The sequence below is a fragment of the Drosophila tropicalis genome, unplaced genomic scaffold, assembly GCF_018151085.1.
Source record: "Drosophila tropicalis isolate 14030-0801.00 unplaced genomic scaffold, ASM1815108v1 contig_593, whole genome shotgun sequence".
Classification (NCBI taxonomy): domain Eukaryota; kingdom Metazoa; phylum Arthropoda; class Insecta; order Diptera; family Drosophilidae; genus Drosophila; species Drosophila tropicalis.
In genome coordinates this window covers 18,741,031-18,753,849 of record NW_027173070.1, presented here as the reverse complement: position 1 = coordinate 18,753,849, position 12,819 = coordinate 18,741,031, and the positions used below count along the sequence as shown (strand labels likewise).

Here is a 12,819-nt window from a genome sequence, read left to right as displayed (position 1 = left end):
ATATTCAGTAAATGTATAAATAATAATACATATATAAAAATTAAAAGTATTGAATTGCAAAACAGATTACATACGTAAAACAAACTGACCTGTCAGAAAGAACTTCAAAGCGATAAAGAAATTGTTTCTGGTTTCAAGAATCAGAACAATTCTACAAAATTTGCCGACGCTCGACAGTCTCGAATGACATGTGTTGACTTTAAGAACGGAAATGCATAAACAACTATTATATTTTAGCATGTGTGGGAGACTTTTTGATACATACATATGTTTGAGATTTCCAATGCGATCACTTGAACTTGAGTGTGGTCCTATACGGGCGAAGAAACCGATGCCCGCATGTGCAGTAAATTTGACTTTGCATGGGGTAATATTTGACCCCATATTAGAAACGAAAACCCTGACTAGTCAGGGTCGCACTAAAAGGAGTATAATAAGAATGTTGACTTCTTAATAACTATTTATATTATTATCTATAACTTCCAACTACAAGTCACAAAAAACTATCCAAAGAACAGGAAAGAATTCTAGATATTATGAAGAAACTTTTCAAAAACTATCCTGGCCCAAGATTTCTCTAAATGTGGCCCTTTGTTTAAAAACCATACAAACGTGGCCATAAAAATAGGTATCAATCTATTTTTAAACTTGTTGTTTAAGAATAAACATCGTGTTCATCTGAAATGGCTCCACCAAACCAGATGGACCAACGAAATATACAAAACATAAAACAAAAATAGGTCATACAGATTCATATATCAAGTATGGCTTGAAAACCAAACAAAATATGCGTCCACACTCTGTGGAAAAGCACTTAAGATTATAACAACGGCGCAATATCAAGTCGCCAATGCTGTGCATGAAATATAAACATTAGAATAAGCATTTTTAAGAACAACTGTCGGCTCCTAGAGTCTAAGATTTCATTTATATACACAAGACTTTTGTTAATACATAAAATCAGTTCATATTTTGAATTCAAGGAATGAAGATCGTGTGTTTTAGTTCACAAGTCTAAACTTAATATTAAAGATTCGTGATACTGATAGAGAATCGCCCTATCTATCATATTGGGAATAATAAAACCATTGAAACCTTAACAAAAAAGGTCGCAAACAATTTTCCAAGTCTTTTGGCCACTTGTGCTCAAAAGACATTTTGGGACTTTTGAATCCCTTTTAACGACGTCCATGCATGAGTGTGTAGAATGTCATCGTTCTTCAAATGTTTAGTCTCACAGCATGGGGTCGTTTCTGATTTCAATGAAATTCGAAACATTTCGCTTGTTTACTTCGTTGAAGTGGTTATTATAATCCCTTAGAGAGTCCCATTTCTCTGTCCCAAGATCGGTACGAATAAGTTTCACTTTTGGAAACTAAACATACAATGCGAAATAAAACACAAGTAATTGAAGTAAAATCACATTTATATACTCATATGATGTACATATGTATAGAAATAAAACAAAAATAATAAAGAATATAATAAACAATATATTCGAATATTCGAGAGTCTTTTGGAAGGTACATAAAAATATGTATATATATGTATATATACACATCTATAATGAAATTGTATTCCGATGGGAATCGGAAAACAGATGACTCATCGTTTTTTTTTTTATTATTTAAATGCAACGATAATGTCTTTGCGAAATCGGCTATATCAGGAAGGCAAAAAAGCAGCATTAGCAAACTTTTTGTTTCTCCGAGTTGCCCGAGTTGAATGACATTTGTAAATAAAAGCGATAACTAATACATACAAATATGTACAACACTTTGTATCAGCTTAGCTGTAATACATAATTTAAAAAAAAAAAAAAAAAAACAAAATTATTAATAAGATGCACTTAAATTTAGCCTAGCGTTCCCTTCGGATGGATGGCGGCATTCATCATTCCCGTCATTTGATGGTTTTTTCTTTGGTTTTGTTTACGGATTTGTTCCTTGTTTTTGCTTATTTGAAGCCGTAGATCCAAAGATTACTAGAAGAATAAAATAATCACATTTATATTTTCTGTTTGTTTTTATGTTCTCTTTTAGTTATTTTGATTGATAAGCACTGAATCTACTAGAATTCAAGACGTACGGGTTGAAAAATGGGGAACGCAACGGATATTTTGGTTCCGGCTCAAATATAGGTTTATGTTGCTGACGTGGCTCTGCCTCACTGCTGCTCATATATTTTTGGGCCGTCTCATTGGCTGGATTATATTGTGCTGCTGCCAGAGAGTTAAGTAAATTTGTGCTCCAGACTTGTCTTCCTGCCAGCTCAGTGGAAGTTATGCTCTCTGTGGAATTTGACGACAGTGATGATTCTGATGATGTTGGAGGTGCAGGTGACTCTTGGTCAACTCCATGTTTCCTCTTCAAATGTAATTTCAAAAATGTTAGACGTTTATATTGCTTCCTGCAAAGATGACATTTGGTAATATCTGGTGGTCTGTTTGCTTCCTTGGCCTGCTGTAGTTGTGCCCTCTTCTGAATCACAGCCTCACGATGATAATACCGACGATGATAGCTCAGTTTACACTTTGAGTTGACGATTTTGCCACAAAACTCACATGAGTATAATATATTCGTGCCAGCTGATTGACGATTCTGTGGTGTCTCCCTGGACACAGTCGCCTCAGCCAGGGCAGTTTGATTTATTATATCCGCATGTATGGACAAATGTTCTTTAAGTCTCTCGATATCATTGAATGGCTGTTTGCACAGATAGCATGGCACACTAATGATATATCCTTGAGGTGCCTCAATATTCGAATTACTTAGGAGTTCGCTTAAAAGCGGCATCGATTCGTGGGCGGCGTGTGGAGGCATTCCCACCGGGTAAGGCGGTGATTGCGGGGGAGTGGCTATCCCCATAACTGGCAATTGCATAGGCTCTACTGTTGTAGGAGCGACTATATCAATATAAGTCGGCTTGAGGCTGCCATATATAGCCGTAATTTGCACATCATCATCATCACTATCATAGCCATGACCGTCTATGGTGGAGGCTGGAGTTTTGGGCAATTCAAAAGTGTAAGACATCTAGAAAAATGGATAAAGAGAAAGTGTAAAGTGTTTTTATGCTTGTCACTGGCTTCACAATTTCAACTTTGAGAACTGTCATCCACGTATACAGTATATCAAATAATTCTTCGCACACGCAGTAATATTAAAGATGACATTTCACAGTGCCATGAAGTTTCAACCGATTTTTTTTTGGCTTCACATATAACAAATCATGAAAATGGACTTTAATTTCATTATAGGATCAAAGACAAACCAAAAACTCAATTAATTCCTTGCCAAAATGCAAGGCTCAGCAATAAAGGGAAGGGAATAAAGTAACAGTGAATATTTTTCGACAAGTTGAGAAAGTCCGTCGTGTGTGTTTGACGTTTAAGAACTACAGTAGCGAGCAAAAGTATAGAAACGATGAAAACTTTAAATATTTGGTCCATTAATCGGTTATCTAATTGTGGGAACCCTGCCATGCCGATAATTGAGAACGTATGGGGCAACACTCGGGGACTTGAAGTGTGACAGCCGACTGCTGTGAAATTAGACATTGCTTTTTGTCCTTTAAAAAGCAAAAGTAGTGAAAAGATATTAACAAAGCTGTTCACGTTATCTTCTTTAACGAATAAAGTTCCATTTTATATTCAAAATTAATTTATTAAATTTCCAATTTTCGTTTTCATTTCCAGGAAAAGCGAAAAATGCAGTTTTCTCTTTCTCACTGATGTCCGCTGCTGTAAATGATTTGCAAAGATAACGGAACTCCAAAGAAGGCAGAGCCACGTGCATTTAACACGTGGATCTTTAGAGGACTTTGAATCGTGCAAATTTAGCCGAAGATAGGCAACAGACTAAGATATTTTATACATTTAAGAAAATGTAGTAAAACCACTTTTATTTTTTTTTTTTTAACGTTTAATTTATATTTGTTGAATCTACTCTTAAATTAGAGCCTAACAACAAGTTTGAGATATTTTTCTTAATCTAGTACTTAAGATAAATCCTGGGGATATTGCAGGCGGCCCGAATCACTTGTTATTGGGTTGGTCTGTCATTTCTTTTAAGACGAGTTCTATTATTAGTTCGCGTAAGGGAATTGGCAAGAACATTTGGGTGTGCATCCAGTTTCGCAGAATACTTTAGTTGTTGACTACCTATTTCAGATTTTACGCTAGGTATATTTAGATCATTTTGAATGTTGTCGTTCCGTATATACCACGGGGCCCCCGTGATTGATCTTAAAATTTTCGACTGCGCTCTTTGTATAATATCGACATTGCTGGTACTTGCCTTCCCCCATAGTACGGCTTCGTAAGTCCAGATGGGTTTCAGTACGGAGTTGTATAGGAGGACTTTATATTCCAGACGTAGAGGGGACCGAGCATTGATGATCCAATGTAGGCTACTTGCTTTCAGTTTAAGCTGTGACTTTTTTGCTTCGATGTGCTTGCGCCAAGTTAGTCTTCTGTCTAGGTGGATACCAAGGTAAGTAACATCCTCGGCTTGAGGAACTGGTACGTTGTTTAGCATTAGAGCTGGACAGTTTCTTTTGTTAAGCGTAAATGTAACATGTTTGCATTTCTGCTCGTTGACCCGGATACGCCAGGTTGCTAGCCATTCCTCTACCACCTTGAGGTGTTCCTCTAATTTTGCAGAGGCTTGTATTGGGCATTTGGATCTGCTGAGGATTGCCGTGTCATCGGCAAAAGTGGACGTTGTAAGTCCTAAACTCGTTGGTAAGTCTGCAGTGTACAGTAGGTAGAGCAATGGGCCGAGTACACTGCCTTGCGGTACACCAGCTTTGATTTCAAAATCAGCCGAGACGGAGCCATTACATCTTACAGCGAATTGCCTATTGTAAAGGTAAGATTCCATGAGTTTGTGGGTGTACTGTGGCAGTTTTTGCCGGATTTTGAACATCAGACCCTCCAGCCAAACTCTATCGAAAGCCTGGGCAACGTCTTTTAGTTCGAATGCTGTTCGTATTTCGGATGTTATGCGATTGACTTGTTCAATTTTACCATGTTTTTCGCGGAAGCCGAACTGGTGTGAAGGGATTGTGTTCTCCGATGCCAGAAATGAGTTTAGTCGGATCTGCAGGACCTTTTCAAAAAGCTTCGAAAGACATGGTAGCAAACTAATTGGCCTATAGGATGATGGCTGGGTTTTGTCCTTTCCCACTTTAGGAATCATGATGATAGTGGACCTTTTCCATGTTTTTGGGAAGTAGCCAATTCTTATTATAGCGTTGAACAGTTTGCAGATGTATTGTATGACAATGATAGGGAGTTCCAGGATCATTTTCGGTGTGATTAGGTCATGGCCAGGGGCTTTTTTTGGCTTTATGTGGTTTTTAATAACTGCAGTGATCTCGTCCGATTGGAGTTCCGAGTACTCACTATCCGTTAGTGTGCTCGAAGGGGGAAGTACAGAGGAGTTTGATGTTGGATTTGGCTGGAAAACCATTTTAAGATGTGTGGCAAATACGGATGCCCTCTCTTCGTCACTGCGGGCCCATCCACCGGTTGGACTCCTTATCGGTGAAATTGTCTCCGCAGGAGCGCTTAAAGTTGGGTGGGCTTTCCACAGAGGATGTTTAGTGCTTGTTGCGCTGAGCTTTTCTATGTATTTTCTTTGAGCCCAGCTTTCCTCTTGTCTTAACGCCTTGGAGAGGTTGCGATTAGCATGCCTTAGGCGAAGTTTTGCTGCTGGTGAGCGAGTAATCTGCCATTCTCTTCTTAGACGTCGTTTTTCCGTTACTAATTGTTCTATCCGCCGGTTCGTAGGCCTGTCAACAGGTTTAGTGTAAGAAGAGGCAGGTGGAGTAGATACTCTTGCTGCAGCTGCCATCATAGACTCAAGTGCAGAGACGCACATATCAATGTCCTCTGCAGCATCCAGTTTCGGCGAACAGTCAATGTGGGCACTCATGTACATTTTAAATTTAAGCCAATTTGTTTTGTTGTTTGTAAGCCTATATGGGCGATCAAGTACTTGAGGTCTTGTTAATAGTGTGAATAGTACTGGAGAGTGATCGGAAGTTAAATCTAGCAGTGTATCCGCAGTGATCCGATTACGTGGAATCCTCTTGGTTACTGCGAAATCAATCACGTCAGGCACTTTTATGATTTTAAAATAGTCGGTTCTTAGGACTGTGAAACTTAATGTTTAAGCACAAAAGTTACTCCAGTCTCTAGAACAACTAATCCTCGCATTAAAATATGACAGCACACTTAAAACATCTAATCAACAACTAAAAACTGATGTGAACGACAAAGAAGCTAACTTCATATACCCGTGCGTGTCATTCCTTAAGTCGTTAAAATCCTTTTGTAGAACAAAAATTCAATAAGATCGGTTTTTTCTGTTCTACAATATGAGAAAATGATTTATTTTTCTATTTATTTATTTTGTGTAGTCTCGTCCTTTGAAAAATTAGAGAGGTGTACCCTTTATTCTACAAATTTATGAATTTATATTCAGCATTTAAGTTCTTGGTTAGATTCTTCTTAACACTATATTTTCGAAACCTTTTGTAATATTAATTTTAGTAGAGCGAAATGTTTAGAAACAAACTATTTTGAACACAATTTGTTGGTTGTTTTGTGCGACCTTTCAAACCTTTTCTTTTACTATTTTCGAAAAGAAAAACGTTTAAATTGATACACTATGTATCCAGATGACTGTTAATATAAAGTAAAATACTTTTTAAGCTTATATTCATTTAATTTTATATACAGTCCTAGTTTTTGCTCGGGTCTATGATTCCAAGCCCCTTGAAAGAAGAATGAAAGAAGTAAAAGTCAATCATTTCCATGCAGCTATAAAACTCTAAGATGCATTCAAAATGAATTAGAATTGTACATTTAGCGAATAAATCGGTTTGAAATTGGGTTTTCTACATGGAGATAAACGTTAGTTCTGGGACGGTCCCTAATTTGCAATCAGTATCTAGTATATGACATTCAAATATTGCCTTGATTAAATGGTCTTTAGAATCTTTAGAAACATATTAACATACATACCTAACTTTTATTTATTTGCAGTCTGGATTCACGTTCAATATTCTTGATGGATTGCGGCACCCTCATAATGCTCTATGTGGGACTCAATGTGCCCGTTGATGTTCTAGAAGCTGTTTTGGGTAAGCTTTTATTGAATATGGACATTATAACGTTTACATTTACTTACCAAAATGTTTAATTTTCAGACATCAGTTCGACAGCTGAATTGGCCGACTATGTCTACGGATTGCCAACTGTTGCGAGTGCCGAGAATGATGTGCTCAAGCGCTTCATTTTGCGTCTAAATTATGATAAGCCCTATGGGCCGTTAGTGCAAATAATTAGGTAAGTTATCAGCGACCAACCACTTGGAGTGATGGCTCATTAACCTTGAATGCTTCTCTCTTTGTTTTGCCTGCAGGGACACAAGCCTCGCCAAGGGTATGTTTATTGAGAGATTAACCGATGATCGCAGTGAATCTAGTTTGTCCTATTATGAATTTTTGCAACACATTCGGGCTCAGGTTAAATAGTATATAAGCAGAAAAACCAATAACTATTATTGTATAAACGATAAATGGGAATTTCTTAGAACTTGAGACAACATAAACAAAAAAAAAAAAAAAAAAAAAAAAAGAAATGGTGACTATGCAAAAATCTGTAGAGAGAACAAAAGAGCTGGAACTACTTGATATATTATAATAAGTGAGAGAAGAGATATTTAGGAGAAGATTAAAAAAAAAACAGAAAATACCATGTAGTAGTACATTAAACATTATATTATATCGATGGAATTGTGGGGATGATGAAGCTCTTGCTCTTTATTCCTTTTGTATGTAATAATATTGTTTATATATTTTTTTTTTTTCAAAAAAAAGTGCATGTATTTATTTATTTGTTGATTTGTTGCACTAAAAATATTAATAAAATCAATTAAAACTGTCACAATTGAGGAAATTTCTAATCGATGAAAGAAGAAAAAGTCAGAGCTAGAGTCAGTAGTAGAAGGAGCTGGACATTAACGTCTTGCAAATGTTATTTATTATAAACAAATACATATACACACTTCCCCACACACACACAAACACACACTGGTATGTAAATTAAATAGTCAGGTTATTATACAAATTATATTTTTATTATTTTTGCTTGATACATTCTGTTGTTGCTTTATAGTTTTCATTTATCGCTTTCAAATAGTATTTATTTTATAAATTTTACATTTATTTAGATTTATTTCTAAGAGAAATTGTGAAAACGAAAACAAAAACAATACAAAAGCCAGCAAATTTTTAAGTTGACAAATGAAAACAAATTTCCAATTTGTTTCTGTAATTCGTAGTTAGCAAACTTATTTGAAATGGAAAATCCATCTGTGTATGAGAGGGAACATAAGTGAATGTCTTTTTTAAGCTTAGAGAAGAATATAATAAAACTAATCACAAGACAAGAAAGTAAGTAACATAAACAAAAAACGAAATATGGGAAATCACTGTAGGTAATAATATGTAGATGAAAACAAAAAAAAAAAAAACTTTAAATGGAAATGAAAATAAATATATACAAAACGAAAACAAAAAAGAAATATATATATACATAATTATGTATTTGTAATTGTACAATATACTTTATATATATACAAACACACACACACACACACATAAACGAAATACAATACATCAAATACCATTTAAAACGAAATAAACATTTTATTGAGAACCATTCAACTTCTTTTCATTGTTATTTTGTCTTAACAGCCATTTACCGTAAAAATTATTAATATTTATTTATTAATTCACAAAGTTCTGACTTTGACTCAAATTAAAAATGTATATAATTTTGAAACTTATTCTTTTAATGATTTAATGAAGCCTCTTTCTTTGCTTATCCTAAAATCGGACAGCTCTTTGGGCTTTTATTCACAAGTTTTATTCGAGCTTAGAATTTTTGCCTCTTTGATTGAATAAAACATAACTGAAATTATTATTTTCTCCATTTAAACTAAATATTTTGGAATATTATAAACTCTTACGTTTATGTACTTTAAGTTTCCAACAAGTTTTTCAACCAAAGATTTCTAAAAACAAAAAGTGGCCATAAAGTGTGAAAATTTTTAAAGACTTTAATAAACTTACGGGTTGAAGTACGGCGAACGGAGAGGATATTCACGTTTGGGGGCTGCAGATACGTTGGTAATTTGAGGTTTATTTTCCTTTTGATTCGCACTATGCTTCATCTTTAAATGATTTTTTAGACAGTCCGCATCAATATACACTTCATCACATTTTGGACATTCTAAAATCTCAAAGTGTTCGGACGGTATGGTATTGCATTTTAACTTGGCTTTTACATGAGCTTCATGATAACGCTTATGATGTCCATCAAGAGCTAAACGAGAACGTAGATTCCGACCACAGAGATCACAGGTAAAAATTTCATTTGAACACTCCAACACCGGCTCAGAGGTATGCAAGTTAAGATGCTTCTGTAGCTCGTCCATATGGTCAAAAGGTTTACCACAGAGGAAACATGGCAAGGTCATTAAATAGTCGCTCGAAGATTCCATGTTTGTCTGAAACAGGGAAAAACAATCATAAAATTGAACAATTAAACCGTTTTTTATGTATTTCTTGGGTTTTTTATTTATGATTTTTAAGTTTTAGCCTTTCCACAGTGGTTTCCATATGGCTTAAACGATCTATTGAAGTAAATTTACATCTTTGATTTCATTTTCGTCTAAAATTTCTAATCTTTATCAAAAGGTTGTAAAAAGGTCTCTCTTTTTATCATAAAGTACTTTAACAACAAATCGAAAAAAGAGTTGTAAATTTCACGTAGCTGTTGATGATACGATGTGCAATCCGTGAAAAAGTCTCTGCAAGGGTGCAGAGGGTATTCTAAAATTGGTCAGAAAAATTTGTAACGCCCTGAAGCAGAGGTTTCCGTCCCCGTAAAGTATATTTTTAGTTTCGGGTATTTTTTGAGTATATCAAGAAGTTCTATAAAAATTTTGGAAAACGTTGGATATTGATGGAATTAAGCAGGAGTTATTCTACGTTCAAAAACATATTCACATGTTCCTTAAGTCTAGGAATCCTTTGAACACATTACCTCAACAAGTGGTGCTATTTTTAAGTTCGTAGTTGTATATTCTTGATCAGCATGAGAAGCTGAGTCCATATCATCGCCAAATTGTATGCAACACGCAGAAGGAAACTTTTCCGACCCGATAAAGTATATTTATGCTTGATCAGTATCAACAGCCGATTCGATCTGGATATGTCCGTCTGTATAAGCACCTAGATCTCAGAGACTGTAAGAGCTAGAGCTACCATATTTGGTATTTAGGCTTGTGTAGTATGTAAAGTGATCAAGTTTATTTAAAATTTTTTCCAGGCCCCCTCCCTCCACCACAATTTAAAAAAAACGTGTTTTCACAAAGATTATTCTTTCTAGGGACATCATATTTGATATGTATACTCGGTTAGTAATGGCGCAGATTTTGTATGTATAATAATTTTGCCACGCCCCAAATATAGTAAAATTATGCACCTTATTCCTTAAGGCTGGAGTTGGCCGTTGGCTGGTGGGGGCGCTGGAGTGTTCATATGCTTCAGTGAGCAAGATACTGAGATATGCTTGTAATAAGCATATGAATTGAATTTTTTATAAATATTTAGGTTATCATAAATTTAAAATATATTTATTTTACTGGTGCATGGTATACTCAAGTCGGCGAGACGACTCACACACTTCATGTGTTTTTGCTATTATTTTTGGGCAATATTAATATTCATTTGAAAAGTATTTGGAATTATAATTCTTCAAAATAATATCATAATTTCGGTTGGTAAGGGAAAATTTTGGTTCTTTATAGAACTGAAGGATATTTCACATCAATTGAAAAGAATATTACATGACAGTGTTTTACAGCAGACTACATATATTAGGGCATAGTCCTGTCGTGCCTATCCCACGATGTAGACGAAGTAGACATCTTAGACCCTTTAACTCGAAGTCGATGCATGAAACTTTTACTTTAAAGGATTTGCTCTTTAAAAAGTCCTCTTTTCCCCTACTAAAACCGTCTATCCTTTCCTATTTTGCTCATAGATAGCTGTATGTAATATACATATAATATGCGATTCGTGCCGTGCTACATACGGATTCTCCCCTAGGTCGGGCGTATGGGAGACGGGCAGCTATCTGATTGGGTTTGCGCGTAAGAGACTCTGTCCCCTTACCTTCCAGAGTAATATCAATAATTAAAATCTGACATTTTTCGAAAAACTAAACTAGACTCTGTTTAATTGAAAGGTTCGACTTTCTTTAGAAGCTCTAGTTCGCCTGGCCTTATCAAGTAGATAAAGAATATTCAGTAAATGTATAAATAATAATACATATATAAAAATTAAAAGTATTGAATTGCAAAACAGATTACATACGTAAAACAAACTGACCTGTCAGAAAGAACTTCAAAGCGATAAAGAAATTGTTTCTGGTTTCAAGAATCAGAACAATTCTACAAAATTTGCCGACGCTCGACAGTCTCGAATGACATGTGTTGACTTTAAGAACGGAAATGCATAAACAACTTTTATATTTTAGCATGTGTGGGAGACTTTTTGATACATATGTACATATGTTTGAGATTTCCAATGCGATCACTTCAACTTGAGTGTGGTCCTATACGGGCGAAGAAACCGATGCCCGCATGTGCAGTAAATTTGACTTTGCATGGGGTAATATTTGACCCCCCATATTAGAAACGAAAACCTTGACTAGTCAGGGTCGCACTAAAAGGAGTATAATAAGAATGTTGACTTCTTAATAACTATTTATATTATTATCTATAACTTCCAACTACAAGTCACAAAAAACTATCCAAAGAACAGGAAAGAATTCTAGATATTATGAAGAAACTTTTCAAAAACTATCCTGGCCCTAGATTTCTCTAAATGCGGCCCTTTGTTTAAAAAACATACAAACGTGGCCATAAAAATAGGTATCAATCTATTTTTAAACTTGTTGTTTAAGAATAAACATCGTGTTCATCTGAAATTGCTCCACCAAACCAGATGGACCAACGAAATATACAAAACATAAAACAAAAATAGGTCATACAGATTCATATATCAAGTATGGCTTGAAAACCAAACAAAATATGCGTCGACACTCTGTGGAAAAGCACTTAAGATTATAACATCGGCGCAATATCAAGTCGCCAATGCTGTGCATGAAATATAAACATTAGACTAAGCATTTTTAAGAACAACTGTCGGCTCCTAGAGTCTAAGATTTCATTTATATACACAAGACTTTTGTTAATACATAAAATCAGTTCATATTTTGAATTCAAGGAATGAAGATCGTGTGTTTTAGTTCACAAGTCTAAACTTAATATTAAAGATTCGTGACACTATCATATACATATGTAGACAGAGATAGAGAATCGCCCTATCCATCATATTGGAAAAAATAAAACCATTGAAACCTTAACAAAAAAGGTCGCAAACAATTTTCCAAGTCTTTTGGCCACTTGTGCTCAAAAGACATTTTGGGACTTTTGAATCCCTTTTAACGACGTCCATGCATGAGTGTGTAGAATGTCATCGTTCTTCAAATGTTTAGTCTCACAGCATGGGGTCGTTTCTGATTTCAATGAAATTCGAAACATTTCGCTTGTTTACTTCGTTGAAGTGGTTATTATAATCCCTTAGAGAGTCCCATTTCTCTGTCCCAAGATCGGTACGAATAAGTTTCACTTTTGGAAACTAAACATACAATGCGAAATAAAACACAAGTAA

General features: G+C 35.2%; 2 protein-coding genes across 4 annotated transcripts; one reads left to right on the top strand and one right to left on the bottom strand.

Moving 5' to 3' along the window:
- Nucleotides 1–1,585: 1,585 nt before the first annotated feature.
- On the bottom strand, nucleotides 1,586–9,058 carry LOC137577566 (zinc finger protein 692-like). Of its 3 annotated transcripts, XM_068291062.1 has the most exons (4): nucleotides 7,200–9,058; nucleotides 7,034–7,143; nucleotides 2,089–3,035; nucleotides 1,586–1,984 (listed from the first exon to the last, which is right to left on the bottom strand). In XM_068291062.1, exons 3-4 carry the CDS (start codon nucleotides 3,033–3,035, stop codon nucleotides 1,957–1,959), a joined length of 975 nt encoding a protein of 324 aa, XP_068147163.1. In that variant the 5' UTR covers nucleotides 7,034–7,143; nucleotides 7,200–9,058; the 3' UTR covers nucleotides 1,586–1,956. The 3 variants fall into 3 exon arrangements, with proteins under 3 accessions (XP_068147163.1, XP_068147164.1, XP_068147166.1); XM_068291063.1 differs by lacking the exons at nucleotides 7,034–7,143; nucleotides 7,200–9,058 and adding an exon at nucleotides 3,274–3,383; XM_068291065.1 differs by lacking the exons at nucleotides 7,034–7,143; nucleotides 7,200–9,058 and having other exon boundaries at nucleotides 2,089–3,147.
- On the top strand, nucleotides 7,058–7,960 carry LOC137577568 (protein transport protein Sec24A-like). The gene is made up of 3 exons (XM_068291066.1): nucleotides 7,058–7,152; nucleotides 7,219–7,357; nucleotides 7,434–7,960. Exons 1-3 carry the CDS (start codon nucleotides 7,080–7,082, stop codon nucleotides 7,543–7,545), a joined length of 324 nt encoding a protein of 107 aa, XP_068147167.1. The 5' UTR covers nucleotides 7,058–7,079; the 3' UTR covers nucleotides 7,546–7,960.
- Nucleotides 9,059–12,819: the final 3,761 nt, after the last annotated feature.